Source organism: Necator americanus, chromosome V (assembly GCF_031761385.1).
Source record: "Necator americanus strain Aroian chromosome V, whole genome shotgun sequence".
Classification (NCBI taxonomy): Eukaryota; Metazoa; Nematoda; class Chromadorea; order Rhabditida; family Ancylostomatidae; genus Necator; species Necator americanus.
Genome location: NC_087375.1, coordinates 25,113,586 through 25,135,269, shown reverse-complemented (window position 1 = coordinate 25,135,269; position 21,684 = coordinate 25,113,586). Strand labels below are relative to the sequence as shown.

The window sequence follows — 21,684 nt, the reverse complement described above, 5'->3', positions numbered from 1 at the left end:
AGAATGGAATTTGCGAATTCTAGAATGGAAATTGCTAATTAATAATTCTTCTAATCATTTATAGCCATGCATTTTTTTCTGCGATCAAGCTACACGTGTCACTTTTTTATTCACCATTTCTTTCACGCCGCTCCGTGATTTCGCTAGGGATCAACCATGAAAAACTATTTATGACAGCTCGTTGAGTTGAAGGCGAGATGTGTAGCTTCCATGCCATATTGTTTACAATAGATTTGATAACAGTGAAGTTAATCGAGAAGAGAAATTGCACATACTGGGGATTTAATTCTCCGGTTTCAAAAATAATAGCTGCTTTCTTTGTGACCCTTTATCATACTATTGGGGTGTTCGGAAAGTATCTGCCGAAATACGGCAAAATTTCAAAACAACACAACTTTTAACAACATTAATTATTTGACGAAGTAATCTCCATCAACATCGACAACCTTCTGCCAACGTCTCACAAGATCACGGATTCCTTTTTCGTAGAATTCCGGCGACTTGGAGGCGAAGAAAGCCCGAAGGTCACTTTCGAGGTGGTCACGATCATCGTAGCACTTCTCCTCGGGGCCAGGTCCGGGCCGTATGGTGTGTGCGGTAGAACTTCCCATCCCAGCTCCAGAATTTTCTGGGAAGTCTTCTTCACGATGTGAGGGTGCGCGTTATCGTGCAGCAGGCGAACGTTGTCGAGCTTCGGGTGCTACTTGCAGATCTTATCGGCCAGCCTTTGCAGTTGAGCGCAGTAGACCTCGGCAGTAACTGTCGTGTTGTCTGGCAGCAGTTCGAAACGGTAGATTCCACGAACTCCCCACCAGACGCTCAGCATGACCTTCTTCTCATGGATTTCACCTTTCACGAAGGGATCCGGCATTTGATCGCTAGCGCACCACGCACGTTTGTGATTTGTGGTTGACGTAGAGGACCCATTTTTCATCTCCAGTAACAATGGTGTCCAGTCAGTCGAATCTTCGGCTTCTCGAGAGCAGCTGAGTGCAGATGTCCAAACGTCTTTGTCGCTCAATGCATGTGGGAGCCACCGACCGAGCTTTTTCACCACTCCGAGAGATCGCAGTCCATTGCTCACGGTGGAGAGCGAACAGCCAAGACTGGCAGCAAAATACCTCACACTTTCATTTGAGTGACGCTCCGCCAGATTGTTCAGTTCGTCGAACGATATTGCAGTCGGTCGACCAGAGCGAGGCTCATCTTCGATTTTCTTGTTTTCGGCTTTGAAGCGCTGGAACCAGGCACGCACAGACCGCTCAGAAGCGGGTTCAGTGCCAAATACTTGACTTAAGTTTCGATGGGCTTCAGTGGCGGGGTGGCCAGATTCGAACTCGTAAAGGAGTACGTGTCGAATATGGGTGGAATGTTCGGTCAATGTAGGATGAAATAGGCAAGGAAGAGGGGCCAGATATGTTATCTGTATACAACCGGTAGTGTCTTTATATAATTCCAGAACATCTCAAAAAATCTGCGAAATTTTCAGCAGATACTTTCCGAACACCCTAATGGTTTGATACTGTCTCTGAATATTACTAATAATTCAAATTCACGTTGAAATATGATAAAGTTTCCCATATCTTTCATTTCGAAGATGGAGCAATCAATTGCTGTCAGAATTATTATGAATTACATTCTGTGCAGTTAATGTAAGGGAGCGTGGTGTTCTTGCAACCTATATATGGAGGTAATTGAGTACGATAAGAATAAGTTGAAAAAACAGCTGAAATTATGGCTCCCTCGAAAAATATTAAAAATTACTTTCTTCTGAGTCTTCCATCAAAGAATTCAATAATATGAAACTATCGTTAAAATCTAAGCATCGAGTGTGTTGGAGACGTAAAACAAAGTGTTTTACAGAAAAATGTACTGCTTTGGGTCTTTTCCGCCAACAAGAAAAAAAGAAACCCGACAGAAACTGGAAGAAAGTTAATAAAAAAAGAAAAGAGCTGAAAATTGTTCCTTGGTAATTGTCGCTACTGGATTCCATGTATTGTAGGTGTGTATCGTTCCAAGAACTTGTCAAGATGCTTCTTAATCATTGATAATGATAAGAGTCCCATATCAAGATGAAACACTAGTAATGAATTTTCTTCGACATTCAACATTTTAAATCTCTGCAGCACATGGAGTGGTGGATTCTAATATTATCATCTTTGCTGTTCAAAGTATCCGAACAAAAAGTTTTTCTCTTCCTTTAACAGACATTTAATTTTGTAGCCAGAGTGGGGAAGCGCAAACATCACACAAGTAACGGATGTTGTCACTGCTGCTCCAGCAAAGAGAAACCGTCATGCTACAATTATTTGTACGGTTATGAGTTCCTCGGAATTGCTGGAGAAACTTGCAGATACGAAAGGTTCCATAACTAGCCTCAACATAGACGCCAAAGTCTTTTCCAAGGATCCATTCGCAACCTGTTCGAGGCCCATGTGTTCTTTAAAAGAAAGGATAACAATGGACGACGAATTGGAGGTGAGACAATGCTTTTTATTTTCCCATCCATTGCGAACTCAATAGTTTGAAATATTAAGTGAAATCGAAAGAAAAAGTCACATAATGAAGCAAAAAAAAAAATCCTCCTGTACTCAGAAATGTTAGAAGTCAGATAAAAAGAAGGTCACTGGCGTATTACTGCAGTTAGTAAACAGTGAAGTTTTCGGAGCGCGTGTTGGCCTGGACAATGACTTCCCCGAGGACTAAGCCAGTCTTTTTATCCCCCCAGGCAAGTCTAGCACCAATTTATCGATCCCGGAGGGATAAAAGGCTTGGTTGGGATCAGGGCGGTTTCGAGCCATAGACCGTGCCGCTTCAGCAAACCTCCAACCGACTAGACCACACCCGCCCTTAATAAATAAAAATATGGAGCAAAAAAAAAACTCCCCTACTCCCAAGAAAGTTATTTAAGAGGAATTAAATTTATGTACCCGAGGCAGATAATATGTTCCCATTCAAATGCTTGATGTTCTAGTGTCAGTTCTTGTGCAATGCTAATTCTCGCTTTAAAGATACTTTCCTTTGAGGAGAGAAAAATCCTTCAAATCCAAAAAGTTTAAGCTCTTACACAATATGTAGACAGCAGCTTCCATACTGAATGGTTGTAAAAGAATTTTGAAGTCGTACGTCCCATCTTATCTAGTAGCTGTCTTATCTAATCTTCTCTAAACTTCTACCGAAATCCACTATCATAACACTGCAGCATTATATCGATTCTCCCTCCCAAACTATTTTTTTTTTGGAAGCATTAGCGACGGACACGTATTCGTGAAGAAGCGCGATAGATTAGATTAGAGCAGTCGGTTAGAGGTCCGTTGTAGAAACAGGTCGATGGTTCGAATCCACGCTAATGCTCACCAAGCCTTTCATTCCTCCGGGGTCGATAAATTGGTACTAAACCTGTCTGGGAGAATAAAAACACTGCATTGATCATCCGCTGGCCTGCGTGGGCAAGTCATTGTGTAGGCCAACACGCGTTGCAAAACTGCAACGATTGCAGTAAAACGTGTTGGCGCATCCCAAGTGGATTGAGATGCCAGTGACTTTACCCCGTACCTTTAACAACAATTGAAGGCAGCGTTTGGGGAGATTTTGCTTTCTCTCCATTAATAATTAGGATTCAAAATGTACGTACTTTGTAAGTTTCACAGCGAAGCGCAAAACGCTACATGCAGATTCAGGAATCAGAAATAAAAGACATATTTGAGGAATCAGTTCACACAACGAGGCAACTCTTTACATCCAAAGACCACGAACAAAATAAAAGGTTCACACCATTTTCCCCAGTAAACCAGCTACTTAGGTTCACTGAATGTTGAAGTTACTTTCTTTTGGTTTGATCGTTTTACAATCTTATGGGCGAGAGATCTCGTTGGATAAGGGAAACCCTCAGTTGGTTTTGATCCATAATCTGCAAATAGTCGACAACATTTCATTTCGTTCAGAAGTGGGAAGATTTCCGTCTTTCCCTACGTGTCGCAAACTCGAAGGTGGGACTGTCATTTTCAAGAGCTTCTATAAAGTGTCATTTTCTGTAGAGCAATGTAAAATTCAGTAGAAAATTCTCACAAGCATTGCTGTTTCAAAGAAGACGAAGAGTAGTGGAACAGAAACATTCTAAAGATTATCAGAATATTGCTCTATTTTATCAAAATATTAAGAATGAAACTATCACCTGTATACTTATTTACAGTTTAAGAACACAATTACGCGCCATTACAGTGGTTCTTCCAGGACGCGTGCAAAAGACTCAGAAGTGCTGCTAGTAGATACAACACTATCCCACTACTGTTCGCTGAGTCACAGTAAGATGACATTCCTTATGTCGGAGAAGATTTATTTAAACATTTAACATTTAATATTGCAGCAAGTGGGAGGAGATTTATAATAGCTCAGATAACCACAACACGTACACGAGTGGAACAGAAAACGAGAAGCAGGAACTTTTACGGGATATTGCACGTGAATTCCAAAGCGTGTGGGATAGTTTTATAAGCACACACGGGAATACGCATACCACACCAGGCTTAAATTATGAAGAAATCGTCATCGAATTTCCAAGTGAAAGACGACATTCAGCAACATTTTCTAAGCTTCCTGATGTTCAGATTTTAATATATTTAGGGTTCGAAAATCGTGCGAAGATCATAATGCCATCAGAAATGTCATAGTAAGTTCAGATGTTACAGCAGTTTTCTTGACAAAAATTGTGGCAAAAGTAGCAGTCTAGAAAAGTAAACTGTTAACTTCAACCATAAGCAAACCATGCATGGAGTCGTTCCCAGTAGCTATCCGTTTAGTTACGCAGAACTGCCGCATATATATATATATATATATATATATATATATATATATATATATATATATATATATATATATGTATGGATACCAGTCTGAATGTCCGGCTAAAGCCGGACTTCAGACTTTCTCTGGTTTTAGCTTCGCTCCCCTTCACTGATCAATGAAAGTTGATAGTAGTGGTGTTTTCTGTAAAATCAAATTTGCGTTTTTATAACAACACTTTTCTTCTCTTCTTTATATTATAAATTACGGATTAAAGATTACGGAGTTTTCCTACCAAACATTTGGAGAATATTCTACCATCAGCTACAAACACTCCTTCGATGCCAGAACAATATAGATGCAATTTGAAAGCATTACTCGAAGTATGAATATTCCTCCTGATTTCCCCCAATAGTTATCACAGAATGATGTTTTAACATAAAATGACGTGAAAGACATCTTAATACTGATAAAGATAACGTTCCACGTCAGATCACATAAACATCCTGCTACTATTTAAGCAGCCGTTTTCATGCGCGTTTTCACTTTCTGAGAACGGCATGCAACCAACTTGAGACGAACGAAGAAAGAAATAGATGCGCGGAGGAGTCATGAAGGTGAAAAGCAACGCGCGCAATGACCACGGCTATGAAACGGCTTTAACCATTTATCTTTTGCGAGATGCACGCGAAGTTATTGCGCACCATTTCGATTCCGCGGGACCCGTCTCACCCCACGTTATACCTATCTGGCGCCGGCGCACCAACGACGCCGTGGGACCCGTCGCACCCCATTTTCTAGCTATCTGGCGCCGGCGCACCAATCCGACGCCGTGGGATCCGTCCCAGCACATTTTCTAGCTCTCTGGTGCCGGGTGGACCCGTCGCACCCCCTTTTTCGAATTTCGTGACACACAGACAAACACGCACACACGGACTAAGCTCGTTATTATATATCATGATATCTACTATATAATAACGGGCTTATTCTGTCACGTGTGTCTGTGTGTGTGTGTGTGTGTGTGTCAGTCACGAAATTCAAAATGAGGGGTGCGACGGGTCCACCGGCGTCGAGTTAATGCCTCGAAGCTAGGAAGCTATAAAATGAGGTGTGAAGGGGTCCACCGGCGTCGGATACCTATAGAAGGGGGTGCGACGGGTCCATCGGCGCCAGATAGCCTTAGAAGGGGGTGCGACGGGTCCACGGCGTCGGATACCTATAGAAGGGGGTGCGACGGGTCCATCGGCGCCAGATAGCCTTAGAAGGGGGTGCGACGGGTCCACGGCGTCGGATACCTATAGAAGGGGGTGCGACGGGTCCATCGGCGCCAGATAGCCTTAGAAGGGGGTGCGACGGGTCCATCGGCGCCAGATAGCCTTAGAAGGGGGTGCGACGGGTCCACGGCGTCGGATACCTATAGAAGGGGGTGCGACGGGTCCATCGGCGCCAGATAGCCTTAGAAGGGGGTGCGACGGGTCCATCGGCGCCAGATAGCCTTAGAAGGGGGTGCGACGGGTCCACGGCGTCGGATACCTATAGAAGGGGGTGCGACGGGTCCATCGGCGCCAGATAGCCTTAGAAGGGGGTGCGACGGGTCCACGGCGTCGGATACCTATAGAAGGGGGTGCGACGGGTCCATCGGCGCCAGATAGCCTTAGAAGGGGGTGCGACGGGTCCATCGGCGCCAGATAGCCTTAGAAGGGGGTGCGACGGGTCCATCGGCGCCAGATAGCCTTAGAAGGGGGTGCGACGGGTCCATCGGCGTCGGATACCTATAGAAGGGGGTGCGACGGGTCCATCGGCGCCAGATAGCCTTAGAAGGGGGTGCGACGGGTCCATCGGCGTCGGATACCTATAGAAGGGGGTGCGACGGGTCCATCGGCGCCAGATAGCCTTAGAAGGGGGTGCGACGGGTCCACGGCGTCGGATACCTATAGAAGGGGGTGCGACGGGTCCATCGGCGCCAGATAGCCTTAGAAGGGGGTGCGACGGGTCCACGGCGTCGGATACCTATAGAAGGGGGTGCGACGGGTCCATCGGCGCCAGATAGCCTTAGAAGGGGGTGCGACGGGTCCATCGGCGCCAGATAGCCTTAGAAGGGGGTGCGACGGGTCCATCGGCGTCGGATACCTATAGAAGGGGGTGCGACGGGTCCATCGGCGCCAGATAGCCTTAGAAGGGGGTGCGACGGGTCCACGGCGTCGGATACCTATAGAAGGGGGTGCGACGGGTCCATCGGCGCCAGATAGCCTTAGAAGGGGGTGCGACGGGTCCATCGGCGCCAGATAGCCTTAGAAGGGGGTGCGACGGGTCCATCGGCGCCAGATAGCCTTAGAAGGGGGTGCGACGGGTCCATCGGCGCCAGATAGCCTTAGAAGGGGGTGCGACGGGTCCATCGGCGTCGGATACCTATAGAAGGGGGTGCGACGGGTCCATCGGCGCCAGATAGCCTTAGAAGGGGGTGCGACGGGTCCACGGCGTCGGATACCTATAGAAGGGGGTGCGACGGGTCCACGGCGTCGGATACCTATAGAAGGGGGTGCGACGGGTCCATCGGCGCCAGATAGCCTTAGAAGGGGGTGCGACGGGTCCACGGCGTCGGATACCTATAGAAGGGGGTGCGACGGGTCCATCGGCGCCAGATAGCCTTAGAAGGGGGTGCGACGGGTCCATCGGCGCCAGATAGCCTTAGAAGGGGGTGCGACGGGTCCATCGGCGCCAGATAGCCTTAGAAGGGGGTGCGACGGGTCCACGGCGTCGGATACCTATAGAAGGGGGTGCGACGGGTCCATCGGCGCCAGATAGCCTTAGAAGGGGGTGCGACGGATCCATCGGCGCCAGATAGCCTTAGAAGGGGGTGCGACGGGTCCATCGGCGCCAGATAGCCTTAGAAGGGGGTGCGACGGGTCCATCGGCGCCAGATAGCCTTAGAAGGGGGTGCGACGGGTCCACGGCGTCGGATACCTATAGAAGGGGGTGCGACGGGTCCATCGGCGCCAGATAGCCTTAGAAGGGGGTGCGACGGGTCCATCGGCGCCAGATAGCCTTAGAAGGGGTGCGACGGGTCCACGGCGTCGGATACCTATAGAAGGGGGTGCGACGGGTCCATCGGCGCCAGATAGCCTTAGAAGGGGGTGCGACGGGTCCATCGGCGCCAGATAGCCTTAGAAGGGGGTGCGACGGGTCCCACGACGTCGGATACCTATAGAAGGGGGTGCGACGGGTCCATCGGCGCCAGATAGCCTTAGAAGGGGGTGCGACGGGTCCAAGACGTCGGATACCTATAGAAGGGGGTGCGACGGGTCCCACGACGTCGGATAGCCTTAGAAGGGGGTGCGACGGGTCCACGGCGTCGGATACCTATAGAAGGGGGTGCGACGGGTCCATCGGCGTCGGATACCTATAGAAGGGGGTGCGACGGGTCCACCGGCACCAAATACCTATAGAAGGGGGTACGACGGGTCCAATGGCGTAGAGTTGGTGCACCGATGATAGATACCTTTAGAAGGGGGTGTGACGGGTCCAATGGCGTCGAGTTGGTGTGCCGGCGTCGTAAAGCTAGGGACGTTGTAAAAGTTTTATAGTTGTAACCACTTTCGGCGTTGCGCTCCACCTACTCGGCTCCGCTGTTCCTCAGAAACTGGATATACACGTTCAAACAGCTGCTTAAATAGTAGCACGCTGTTTATGTGATCTGACGTGGAACGCTATCTTTATCAGTACGATGATGTTGTCCACGTCATTTCATGTTAAACATTATTCTGCCGTAACTGTTAGGGAGAAACAACAGGAAAACCCATTCTTCGAATACCACTTTCAAATCGTGTCTACACTGTGTAGGGAACGAAAACGAATGAGTGTTTTGAGCTAAAAGTAACCTTTAGGGTCAGAGTAATTTCAGTAGAAGTGCTGTTCAGCAGTAAGAAGAGTTGTGCAAGCGAGGGGAGCACATTGAAAACTCGAAAGCTGTAAAATTGGGTGCGACGGACAGCGTGGAACTGTTGTACAGTATTATTTTGCAGTAATTTTTTTCTGCGTGTCGCAGAAGTTAAATGGCACGTTGCAGCCGTTTGATACCCGTGGCTACTGCGCGCGTTGTTTATCACCTCTATGACTCCTCCGTGCGTTTGTTTCCTTGCACGTTTGCCTCAGCTTGGTATTGTGCTCCTCAGAAAGTGGAAACACGAATGAAACCGGCTGCTTAAATAGTAGCCAACAGCTTACATAATTTGACAAAGAACGTTACCTTTATCAGTACGATGATCTTCACATTATTTTATGTTAAACATCATTCCTTGATAGCTGTTGAGGAAAATAGGGAGAACACCCATTCTTCGCGTAATGCTTTAAAATTGTGTATGTATTATATTCGAACCGAAGTAGTGTTTGAAGCTAAAGTTTGAATATTCTCAAAATGTAGAACTGACGCGTTTAGAAAAAACTATGAAATTTTTTGTCTTTATATACATTAAAAAAGAAAGAAGAAAATAACAAAACAACATGAAAACAGAACTTTTATTATTTAAAGAAAATATCACTACCACTAATTTTTGAATTTCAATTTAAAAGTATATTTTGGTTAGTTGATGAAAGTGAGCGAAGCGAACACCACACAAAGTCTGAGAGTCCGGCGTAAGCCGGACGATCAGACTTGTATATATATATATATATATATAATGATCATGATCATGATCATGTATATATAATAACGGGCTTATCCTGTCACGTGTGTGTGTGTGTGTGTGTGTGTGTGTGTGTGTGTGTGTGTGTGTGTGTGTGTGTGTGTGTGTGTGTGTGTGTGTGTGTGTGTGTGTCAGTCATGAAATTCAAAAAGGGGGGAGCGACGGGTCCATCGGCACCAGATACCTGCAGAAGGGGTGCGACGGGTCCTTTGGTGCCAGATAGCCATTATATGGGGTGCGACGGGTCCACCGGCGCCAGATACCTGTTGGACGGGTCCAGTCCACAGGGGTTACACTGGCGCGCCGGCGCCAGATACCTATGGAAAGAAGTGCGACAGGTCCACCGGCGTCGAAATAGTGCGCAATAACTTCGTGTGCATGACGCAAAAGATAGATGGTTGCAGCCGTTTCAAAGCCGTGGCCACGGGCGCTTTGCTTTACACCCTATATGACTCCTCCGTGTGTTCATTTCCTTCTTCGTTCGCCTCAAGTTGGTAGCATGCCGCTCTCAGAAAGTGGAAACACGCATGCAAACGGGTGCTTAAATAGTAGCAAGATGTTTATGTGGTCCGACGTGGAACGTTATCTTTATCAGTAAGATTATGTCCATTTTATACCGAAACATCATTCTTTGATAACTGTTTGTAGAAAACAGGAGAAAAACCCATATTTCGCGTGATACTTTTAAACTTTGTCTATAATATATTGATAAGGAGTGTTTGAAGCTGAAGTTCGAATGTACTCCAAATGTAGAACTGACGCGTTTAGAAAGAAGACTATGAAATATTTCGCTTATACTTATAATATATGGAGAGAAAGGTGATTCCGTCCATCCCTTCCTGATTGCCGTAGAAAACGGCCCGGAAGATACTGTTTCGAGCGTTCCGGTGCACTATTTTCTACAATGTGTTCGATTGAAGCGCGCCAGCCTTGTGCGGCGCCGCATCTTCCAGGCCGTTTTTTGGGGCAATTAGGAAGAAATGGACGGGATCACCCCCCTCTCCATAATCTACTATCCTGTATACGAACACTCTACCTGAAATCCGGACCACCTCAGATTCGTGGGGTGATACCTTCAAGATGACGTCAAAAAAAATTTAACAATGTCCGAGCAATTTCGTTCTAGCACTATAATAACATTGATCTTGCACGATGATGTGATATTCGCAGAAAACTTTACAAGACAGCAACATGCTGTTGGGCTTGTACCAAACACTGGTTGATGCAAACAGATATAGGTTCCCTCAGGGCGGGAATCAATTTGAATGGGAAAATGATCGAACTCGTTGATGAGCAGTATTACCTGGGCTATAAACAAGTAGCGGCAATTACGAGCACAATTCACAGCAAACAAAAATAAGCAGTAGCTAGCTGGACATTTGGACTCGTTGATTACTTTAGTGTTCACTTCCACTACTACTAAAAAGTGAAGTTGCGAGTGTAGCTATTCGCTATTTAATCGTGATGTATGGATCATCCAGCACAGTCTACAATGATGGCAAGACGAACTATCCGGAAAGGTAGCTGTTTGGGCTACTTTTGACGTGTGGATCCTACAGTGAAGACGTTTGCGCGGAAATGAACGCGATTTGCCAACGGATGGCTGAATTGTGCCAACACTTTGCTGTTTGGAGCAACCACAAAAAAACTGTCTTCGAATTTCAGTCACATTATGAGAAGACCAGAGGAGGCCGCTGTGTTCACCCCTCGGTTGAAGAAGATCAGTCTAGTCGAGAGCAGAATCTCTGGATTAAGGCGATGAATGAAGGCCTGAGGAAAGTCGCTGTCGTTAGGTTCATTTCTTCGTAATTGCCGTAAAGCCTTTAAGACGCTAGGATATGAAATTGCAAAATTACTCTCTATCTTGTAAGAGATCGAAAAGGTCGAAGGCATCACCCCACGGAGTTGCGAATTTCAGGTGGAGAGTTCCTATTTGGGATCGTAGATTATGTAGAGGAGGGTGATTCCGTCCATTTCTTCGTAATTGCCGTAAAAAAACGGCCCGGAAGATGCACAAGTCTTGCGCGCTCCACTCGAACTCGTTGTTGAAAATAGCGCGCCGGAACGCTCAAAGTCGTACCTTCCGAGCCGTTTTTGCGGCAATTAGGAAGAAAGAGACGGAAATCCATAGTCTACGACTCCGTATAGGCATAACCCACCTGAAATCCGCACCACTCCAGATTCGCGGGGTGATGCCTTTAATCAGAGCAGGGATGTTACATCTCGGCAAAGACGGCAATTTTGACAAGCGGCTCTCAGCAATAATATCGGCACACCGAAATGGCAGTTCAGTACTTGAGAAGTTTAGCAAAATTGGAGGCTACCTTGTCGTACCCCTTTACCAATGGGTATAGTGAGGTGGCGATGCATTGATCGTAGCAATTGGCCAATGTCCTCACATACAAAGCGTCCACACCTTGATCGAACAGCGCCGACAGTATTGCATTTGTTCCTACGCTACTTCGGAAGGAAGAACCCGCGGTGGAGCTTCATCAGTGGAAGTGATCGTACTTTACACAGAGTTGATGAACGAAAAAGATTCGGATAGAACCTCTATGTAATACTTTCCATTTCACAACAAGAAATGGTGCTAGTCCCCCATTAGCTCGGCAACGCTGCTAGCGGAACATTATATTTGCGGAGATACTCTGCGGCACTTCTTTAGACTTGTTGTTCTTTGTGCTGCTTCCAGAATCTTCTTCTATATGCACTTCAAAAAATCCTGTTGCAAAGTTTTTCTTCAACTAGTGTTTGCTACTAACCGCTCAGGCGAGATGCACTCGAATCAAGCCTCAAAGTCCTCCTTACTTCCAACAGTTCCTCGGTGGCTTTCGAAATTCGTTCCAAGTTTGCCATGCGTGGCTTCAGCGCAGGCTCGCGGTCCTCTGAACAACGCGTCGTAGTCCACTTTTGAGTCCTCCTGTGCCAGTCACGTTTCTTCCTTCGTTACCGACTTCTCCATTGTTTGGTTAAGTCATATTTTCGAAGGAGACTGTGACCAGAGCCAGTACAAAAGGATAGTACTACCAGGACGTCAAGTAGGCACCACCTCCGGTTTGTGAGTGGTCGATCTCCGCTTGAGTCGTGCCATTGGGAAATTTCCATCTTCCAATCCTGTATTCTTCTTCGGTGCTCTCTCCTACTTTTCCTGGTTAAAGTCTCCGGCAACGTTTTTGTAGAAGTAATTTGTAGTAACGTCTTGTTGCGGATCATTTCCTCCAACGTATATAACATTGACGCGCGCTCAATTCGGATTCATCAGCTCCTACTGTTGGTGAGTAGCAGTTCATGATGGTGACGGATTTTTTGGCGCAAAGGGCGGAAGCGAGGAATGCCCAGACGAGGTGGCAGGATCTCGTGGGAATCGACACGATGAACGACAGATGTATGCACAACAAAACCACCTACATTTCGCGATAAAGCCTTTTCTCTGGGAGTGACGAGTGTAACGTCATTCGTCCATCGCACGTCGCTTCTTCTACTCTTCGTCTCCTGCAGAGCAACTACGTTGTATCTGATCCGCTCTGCAGCTTCAAGAAGAGCATGTAGGTCAGTGTCTGTGGACATTATTCTCGAACTATAACAGCAAAGTCTGAGACAGTCTCAATGGCGTCGCCTTGGTCCAGAATTAAAGACGTCCTGGAGAACCTGAGATCAGATCGTCTCTCACCGGTCGCCATACCGTCCGACGTCTGAGAAGGAAGGGACTAGTGTGCAGGGTGCTGAGGCAGTGAGTATGCTTGAATAGTAGATAATCCAGCATACTCACTACTTTTCTCCATACCAAGCAGCCGCTCCATGGCGAACCTAGCTTTCACCACAGGTCAACGCCCAACCTATGTGGATCAGGGAGCCGTCTTCCGACATGTTGCCGATGGTGAATTTTGGCAATGGTTTACTATAAGCTAGGCTTCCGATTCCGAGAACTAGCAGTTCGACACCCAGAGTCACTATGAAACCCTTTATTCAACGATTGGATGTACCGGATTCTGCTCTTTCAGTATGAACGGCAGGGTAAGTCGGAATTTGTAGTTTGGAGGGGCGCGTGAAAAAGGACTTAGAAAAATGGTGCTTGGCCCAACTGCGCTTTCGAGATTCTTGCATTCAGCTAGGACTATAGTTTAAAAAGAAAAAGGGTGCAACTGCCAGCAGTTCAAGCACCGCGATGAGTGAGTCGCGAAGAATATTTTCGAACCATCGACGTTTTATCTGCGAAGAGACATTTCGTAGACCGCAGTGTTCGACAGAACATCCCTGATGCGTATTTATGTTCTCTTGTTATGCCAACGAGGTTTAGGTGAAACTTTTTTATTAGCCTGACGTTGGCATAATAAGAAAACATAAATACACTATCAAATGCCGAGGTTTCAAGAAGAGAGGACTTGGAGATCTCTGATGCGATTATCTTCTTCAAAGATACTTGAAAGTGGACGCTTAGAAACAAACATTTGTCTCTTGACCTCCTAGCTAGATCTTGAAAAGACTATAAGACAAGAGGGGTAAGAAGGAGCTATCCTTAAGACCTAAATGTAAATGTCATTGCCGATTTTTGTCTCATGTAGCGAAATGGCACGCTTTTTGCACAATTTCGTTAGTGTTGCATATTTCTTTGAATTTGTTCGCTTTTTCTGTTGCTGAAATGGCGAACAGAATTAAGATTCCTTCTGCACAGCATACTTCCAGACATGAAAACTCCAAAAACGTCTAAGTCAATCCTGCACCTTTCCTGTACCTCGGTCCGTGGCTGAATTAGATTAAGAGGACAGCACACTACCGTCAGTAACTGGTTCCGCTGCTTCGAGGAGGTGAATTTCTCTTTCGACGACTTGCCACTTCTCTTGAGCAGCTTCTACAATTCCTGGAATGCTGTGTTCACAGCAACTGCTCGACGACCAGATCTTCGACGCCAACGTCTACACTAAGCAGCAGACTGAGCGCCGCAATCCGAGAAAAGCGACCGAATCGTGTCGTCGTTTACTTCCTACAGGACGACGCGGCCGAAGTCGCTCCAGTTATTCACTGTCAAATTGAGGCTCTTGGTTGGAAAACGGTCCCCTCGCCTTTTCATCGATTTGCTTGAGATGTGGCCAAGATTGGTACTGATATTTGTTAACAGCTAACGTTTCCCTAACCACTCTACGTATTACATTATCACTTGTTCTTAGACATTATGTAATCCCCTGAAGCAAAAAATCTTCAATTCTTTCTCTTACCTAAAATCCACTGTTGACTTGTTCTTTGAGTCTCTCAGCCTCCTGTCCTTAGGGAATTGCAACCCTTCCAAAAAGATATAGCACTCCAATGGACAGTCATGGTTAATTCATCGGCGTATGATCAGTAATTACGAAACTATGAAATTGTAAAAGGTGTGCGTGTATAACAAAATAAGTCGGCAATAATAGTAAGAGAAATGGAGTAGAAAAATTGAGTGGTTGAAAAGTCAACTCTTTTACTTCTTTGTTTCTTTTATTTCACCTTTAAAATTTGAAACTTCATCAAAATGATTCTTAACTTATGCAATACGTTATGAATATCTCTCAACTGCGTTACACAAATAAAGATTTACTTTTAAAGAGCTATTCATGACAGTGGTGAAAAAATTGCCTCAATTTTTAGTATCACGGCACGATCCTACGTGATTATGGGCCTTCTAGCATCAATCCTACTTTTATCAGTCATCATTCTTTCATGCGGAGTTTATCAATTGAGAACAAAGAAGTCGAAATGAAAATGTAAGGAGTTGTATATAAGATGTATATTTATTATATTCACCGCTAACAATTTTCGCTAATTTTCACTCGATTGCGGCGGAAATCGCTGGCGTCGTTACGGCAACATAAATTTTTCCAGGAAAATCGGATAGAATCATACAAAAGTTCCTCATTAACTCACAAGCAAATCACACAAGCTAAAGATGATGAATAGATTGTGAGAAATTTTAGAGAGTAGGTAAAAATGCGAGTAATAGCGGTAGGCTTGGATTGCTACAAACCCAAAAATGCAGGATATTCTAAAGAAGGGGGATAGAAATGGAAAGTAGGTTTAGCTCTTCACCTACGAGACTCGATGGAAAGTCTTCTTTTTCCGTAGTACAATTCATTTTCATCTTTTCTGATCATGAGAGCATCAATCTTGATAACGTGTACTTTTCCAGACTGACTGTGAACTCCTCAACTTCAACACTGAAAACGGACAATTTTCACGTTCTTATAACAAATACAACATTAAAAATAGACTGTTACATAGGGGAGCTCATAAAACTTCTAGATACATCAGTCTATTTTGTCACCAAGAAGCACAAAACATGGTAATTGAAAAAAACGGGCATCAAGCAAGAACGACGAATGTGTCAAGAAATGTTTTTAAAAGAAGAACAACTGTCTTGAGAACCCTCACATAACCGATCCACTTTGCATGACTCATTATCACCTCCGACACTATTCACCTCAAACGCCCTCGCACTATCGAGCGGTAACTTTTTTGTACGTGTGCTATGGAATCCGATTTTAAACTAGTTTCTTCCCTATAAATACGTGTTGATCCCGAATGATAAGGCGTGGTTAACGTCATGGTTTCATTTTCCATTTACATTGTTGGGGTTTGTTAGTGCTTCACAGAAGAATTTAAAGGTTAAGAATGCTTTCATCGTTAATCCAGTTCCGGAATTCAAAAAAATTGAGTTCTCTCAGCTTTTTATGATTCTTTGGATTAAAAAAAATAGAAGTAACCACAACTCGAACATGATGCGAAAAATGGAGTAGTTATGCAATTATCTACTATTCTTCAATTTTTTCAAACAGTAAACCACCCTTTCGCCGACTATTCCATCGTAGCAAAAAGTGGCTTTGCTATAGTTAACTATCAATTATTAGTTGATTAATCATTAATTAAGTTCAAAAACATATTATATAATTCAAATTCTTTAAGACGCTTCGACATATGCTTTGTCTTCGGTAACTCATCAACTTTTTTTAAAAGAATCGTTGAAAATTACAGCAGTACTGATTCCAAAATGGCTGGAAAGGGTTTCTCTTGACATTCGATGGCTTCCTTTCTAACTAGGATCAACAGAATGTGTAAGATGAAGTGAGATCCAATAATGATGAGTCTGAACGTTTGGTCTGTGCATTCTTCAGAAATTCATTCGCCCCTTTATCACATGTGCAGCTCAGTCTCTTTTTTCCTTTTCTTAATTTTTGAGAAATCCAAATATCGTAGCTTCCGAGGAAGTTGTAGTGGCACGGGACTTTCTAAGACGAGTATATAAGTTGAGTCTTCTTTACAAGAGACAGGGTCTACATTTTGCTTGAACTCGAACTCGAAGAGAAGAATATCTTTCCCTCAATCTCTCACGATTATTTTCATAACGAGCATGACCAATATTCTGCCATGTTCATACCAGTTTCATATTTTTTGAGACAAACGCAGCCAATTTAGGAGGGTTTGAAAGTCTCTGAGAGTCTGGAATTTGTTCTGTGTCTACAACGGATGCTGTGCACTTTATGACGTGATTATGTTTTCCTTATGTCACCATGTGTCTTCCAGAATCCCATAATTTGTTTCTAAAACCCAACTTTTTATGTGTTCTTGAAAGATGTGAAAAGACTGACGGGTGAACCCTAATGCTTAAAGGCATCACTCCACGAATCTGAGGTGGTACGGATTTCAGGTGGAGTATTCGTATACGGGATGGGAGACTATGGAGAGGGGGGTGATTCCGTCCATTTCTTCCTAATTGCCGTGAAAAACGGCCTGGAAGATACGGCTTCAGGTTGGCGCACTATTTTGTACAGGGAGTTCGACTGGAGCGCGCCAGCCTTGTGCTTCCGGACCGTTTTTACGGCAATTAGGAAGGAATGGACGGGATCACCCCCCTCTCCATAGTTTCCCATCCCGTATACGAATACTCCACCTGAAATCTGCACCACCTGAGATTCGTGGGGTGATGCCTCTAAAGAAGCATATCTAGAAATTGACAGTGTTGTGATCCTTTTCCTTTCACGAGTAGGTTGTAGCGGATGTAGGGGTACTTTACGATTTTTGCAATTCCATCGTCAACCAACCTCCACAGTCCAACTCAACCAAATTGACAGTAGGAGCTTCTCAACCTGCATAATCGTTTTTGCATTGAAGATTGTCATTTTCCTTCGGTTACTAGTGGGGATTGAGCGTAATCAGGCTCACATCCGTGAGCTACACCCCAATCCTATCTTATCTATTCGTGAAGAGATCCTGACATCGTCGATTTTGTGCTGTGTTTGCTCAACGTTGGTTTAAGTACGTTTTCTTGTGTAATGCTCGTGCGGGATTTTGGTGGTATTATTCTCTAGGAGTGCTCTTTAAATAACTTTTACGAATATCAGTGAAATCGCTCAGTTTCCCCTAATTGACCTCAAAAATGGCCTAGGAGACTGCGTTTGTCCCAACGAGATACGTGAAAACGCGCCACCCTCGTGCGCCCGCCGTGTTCACGAGGAGGCCATCGAAAATCAATGACATTCCCTCAGCAGGCTATTCAAGAACAACCTGCGAGTAGGCTTCTGAGAGAACTGGAGCTTGTACAAAGTTGGTACGTTCTATCGTGCCTCGTAAGAACTACTGTCTTTTCCCAGCCTTTTTTCAGGAAGATAAGATGAATTGAAGCGTTGCCACGGTCGCACTCTAATGAATCGGAATCTTCCACGCCGCTTTTTTTCACGACAATTAGAGAGAGATAAGCGGAACCACGCTGTGTTCCCCAATCTACTTCCCCAACTCCACTCTTCTGCTATGCTTCCCCACAAAAATCGTGATACGCTTCCTTTAAGTCCGCATACATCAAAGCCTAAATGAAGTGATTTTCACGCGATACGAAGCGAACATTGCGAAGAAAATCTCACGAGAAGCGAGTGTTTGACGAACACAGTATTCTGTGATTGAGAAGGAAAGTAAAACATGAAATTCGCGTAAATAGTAACCAGTGAAATATGCAAGAGGAACTAATCCGCCTACACTAGTCCGAGAATGATTGGCGAAAGTCGATTATCTGCCCGTTGTAGCGAACGCCTACATTGTTCTCTCAGAAAAGAAGAAAAGGAAAGTTTTGGTGAAGAAAACTTATCGAATTCAGCTACCTTTTAAAATGCACTTGTAGCTTTTTGCCATTACAATTATTTTACCAATATATTGGTACAGATGCATGTGATTATTAAGACCGTTATTAAGAAAACGTGCACGGCGTTGATTAACCCCTGCGTCTACACGTTTGACTTCAGTTCAGAATCGTTTGAGGTTTGCGAATGCGTGGGTTCATAAACCTCAAACGATGTGCGAGGTGCAACCTTTCAATGACTTGCGGTGACTAACCGATGAGAGGTGTCAAGATTTTCTTCGCTCCTCCCAGATAATTTTGGTACCAATTTGCCGACCAGGAGAAATGAAATGCTTGGCTGTCACAGGGAGGGTTTCGAACCAATCACATCACCAATCACATCACCAATCACTTGTTTACCCCTCTACTTCTAAATAGAATACTAAATAAGAAGAATTACGGTAGACATGTTTCAGTACAGGTTTCGTGGAAAATTCAGAATTCTGTCTTCTCATGCACGAATCTTACAATTTTTCTCGACTCTTCCTTTTCATTTTTTTAATGCGAAAGAGTATGACTCCTTCGTTCACGCTATTAATAACAGTGTGTTGAGTTGTGGTTTTGGCCGTTTAGAGGTGTTTCAATGGCGTATAATATTTACTAACAGAGTATGATCACACAGTCATCGCCAGGAGCCAAAAAAGCGGGGCTCATAACTTAGTGGGGATTCCAACAAATAAAATACCTCTTTACTGTATGTATGATATGTTTATCCAATTTGCAAGAAATGAAAATATAAAGGATTGTGGACACTGTGGTATCCAAACGACATATGATACGAGTATGATATCCAAGTCCGGGCATCAGTGCATTATTATCTTATCATAAAGTTTCAAAATTAACTTTGAAATCGTCCTAACCTTTGCAAGAATGAACCTTCTTTTAGGTGAAGGAATCCTCTTCCTCATTTGCTTCCGAAATGAAACCGATTTCGTCATTTGCGCTCGCTGCGCACGTTGCGTTTCGCAACTCTTTTCCTTGTGGTTGTGTTCTAAGAGATTGATCATCCGCCGCAGTGCGTTTCTTCTTCTACCTCCCCCTTCCTGTAAATTAGCAAATCTTTCCTTTATCTATGGCTCAACTTCTCTCATCCTACTTCGAGTAAGATTTGCCGACTGGTATAGAAATACTATGTATGGTCTCACGGGGTCTTGAGTAACAGATAGTTTTAAAAAAAGAAGCCGCTGATTTCCTTTAAGTTTTTTTTTGAGTCTGAAAAAAATTTGGCTTCAGTGTTGTTTTATACATATTGACGTAGGAGTGAAGAATTACAAACTCAGTAAAGGTGTTTCAGGAAACTGGCAGTGATTCAGAAAATGTTTTAGGAGCAGGAAATTTCATATGTAAGCGTGTTTCGAAATGCTTTGCTCTACATTTCACCATCACTGAATTATAGTCACGTGCGTAATTTATCACAACGTTTTTAGTGAAATGGCGGATTTTAGTTCTCTTCGTGTTTTCGGGAAGGTGCATATTTCATCTTTATTTTCTCATCACATACAAATGAATAATCAGAACATCGCAGCTATTAAGGAGGCATTAATTGCATACGTTATTTAAATCGTGAAGTGTTTCGAATTACATTTTTAGGCAAACGTACCCTGTAAAGCCTAGTATCATTCAGCATATTTTATTGCTTGCATTCTGACTTGAACAGCTTTGCACTTCGCAAAATGGCAGTAAATTGCAGCTCGCAAAATAACCTGTTCTGATGTCCTAGTCTTCTAGTACGAATATGTACCTTTCCAAGTTCTTAAGACACGCAGGAAAGTTAGAGGTGAAAGGATTCCTAGGTCTTAGAGGAAGTTTAAAGGAAATATTTGGAAGTGATTTGTACGACGCTGAACTTACATACTTCATATTCATTGTAGCGCTTTGTGATTGTTTTGCAAGCCGTATTTAATAGAAAAAAGACTTGTGTGTGAGCAGCAATATGAAACTTCAGCCTTTAAAAGCAGAGTATCACGAAACTGACGCAGTACTGAAACCCCAGGGTATGCAGAGTTCGGGTTGTAGGACGTCGTTTAAACGCCGTTTTTTAGGACGACTTGGGGAAATTTAGCGAAGCCACGCTGGATCTACAATCCATTTCGTAATACGTTGCCCCAACGATTTATTTCTCTAGGCTTTTTTTTTGAAAAAGAAGAACAAAATTGACCTCTTAGAGCTGTACAACCGTGAACAACTCCAATCGTTAGTAGTGAAAAACAAGAAGTTAATCCAAAGACATTGTTTACTACTCATGGTTCCAAACAAGTTGAAATTGTTGTCATTGTAGAATGACGCCAACGGTAATGCATTGTGAGGTTTTCTTCAACTGTTGCAATTGTCTCACACCTAAATGTCTAAATGACGTTTAGCTGGCAATGAATTCTTTACAAGTTATTATGGACGGAAATCATTTTATGGGTTATTTTACAGAAAGGAATGGCGAGAACCGCCGCTATTAGCTACGACAACAAATGACGCAGTAGTTGACGCCACAACCTTCATCCAGAAACGTTTTAGACGCCACAAACGAAGCGGACTACAGAATAGCTGCTTTATACATTTATACATACATCTACAAACAGAACTTGGGATCTATTTTTCCTTTGTCAAACATATTAAGTAGATTTCCAGAGATTACTCAGATAATGTGTCTGGAAGGCCATAGGAGAAAGAGATGTGAATTCTAAATAAAACTCTAAAATTTAAATAATCCCAATAATAATGGTCCTAATAATAATTGCAATAATATAATAATTGTAAACAAAATGTTATAGTGTTGATATTTTAATAACATAGATATCAAATTAGTTGAGATAAAATCGAGAACGCAGATAAAGGATGTAATCTGCTATTCGCTGTTGAACATGTGGAAAAATTGTAACGGCGGTGCAGAAGAATATCAGATTTCCACGTAGTCTGAAGTGTTATGTTCCACTGTTCTGTTTTCATGAGTATTAAGTGTAACGCAAATAGGATTCAACGGAATTTTTCTACACTTGAAGACAATCCTTTTTTTCACAGCCACCGGTCGGTTTCATTGATCGTAGCGGTGTAGAGTTACTTTATCAGATCATCCCACCGTTATTCAACGTAAAACTT

General features: G+C 44.0%; 6 protein-coding genes across 9 annotated transcripts; 2 read left to right on the top strand and 4 right to left on the bottom strand.

Moving 5' to 3' along the window:
- Positions 1–410: 410 nt before the first annotated feature.
- RB195_015115 (uncharacterized protein) lies at positions 411–611 on the bottom strand (the record flags this gene model as incomplete). The annotated part of the gene is made up of 1 exon (XM_064205666.1): positions 411–611. The coding sequence occupies one exon, from the start codon at positions 609–611 to the stop codon at positions 411–413; it is 201 nt and encodes a 66-aa protein (XP_064061547.1).
- An 89-nt stretch (positions 612–700) lies between these two features.
- RB195_015114 (uncharacterized protein) lies at positions 701–1,783 on the bottom strand (the record flags this gene model as incomplete). Its single annotated transcript, XM_064205665.1, has 2 exons — positions 701–1,464; positions 1,765–1,783. 2 exons carry the CDS (start codon positions 1,781–1,783, stop codon positions 701–703), a joined length of 783 nt encoding a protein of 260 aa, XP_064061546.1.
- On the bottom strand, positions 701–2,066 carry RB195_015113 (uncharacterized protein; the record flags this gene model as incomplete). The annotated part of the gene is made up of 2 exons (XM_064205664.1): positions 701–1,292; positions 1,984–2,066. The coding sequence occupies 2 exons, from the start codon at positions 2,064–2,066 to the stop codon at positions 701–703; spliced, it is 675 nt and encodes a 224-aa protein (XP_064061545.1).
- Positions 2,067–2,129: 63 nt separating this feature from the next.
- On the top strand, positions 2,130–20,690 carry RB195_015110 (uncharacterized protein; the record flags this gene model as incomplete). 4 transcript variants are annotated; one of them, XM_064205659.1, is made up of 12 exons in its annotated part: positions 2,130–2,171; positions 2,224–2,311; positions 2,387–2,478; positions 3,945–3,989; positions 4,234–4,304; positions 4,367–4,477; positions 4,540–4,560; positions 4,624–4,669; positions 15,081–15,196; positions 15,619–15,667; positions 19,920–19,994; positions 20,637–20,690. In XM_064205659.1, the coding sequence occupies 12 exons, from the start codon at positions 2,130–2,132 to the stop codon at positions 20,688–20,690; spliced, it is 810 nt and encodes a 269-aa protein (XP_064061540.1). The 4 variants fall into 4 exon arrangements, with proteins under 4 accessions (XP_064061540.1, XP_064061539.1, XP_064061541.1 ...); XM_064205661.1 differs by lacking the exon at positions 3,945–3,989; XM_064205660.1 differs by lacking the exon at positions 3,945–3,989 and having other exon boundaries at positions 2,363–2,478.
- On the bottom strand, positions 12,250–13,031 carry RB195_015112 (uncharacterized protein; the record flags this gene model as incomplete). Its single annotated transcript, XM_064205663.1, has 2 exons — positions 12,250–12,384; positions 12,873–13,031. 2 exons carry the CDS (start codon positions 13,029–13,031, stop codon positions 12,250–12,252), a joined length of 294 nt encoding a protein of 97 aa, XP_064061544.1.
- Positions 15,494–15,775, top strand: RB195_015111 (uncharacterized protein; the record flags this gene model as incomplete). The annotated part of the gene is made up of 1 exon (XM_064205662.1): positions 15,494–15,775. The coding sequence occupies one exon, from the start codon at positions 15,494–15,496 to the stop codon at positions 15,773–15,775; it is 282 nt and encodes a 93-aa protein (XP_064061542.1).
- Positions 20,691–21,684: the final 994 nt, after the last annotated feature.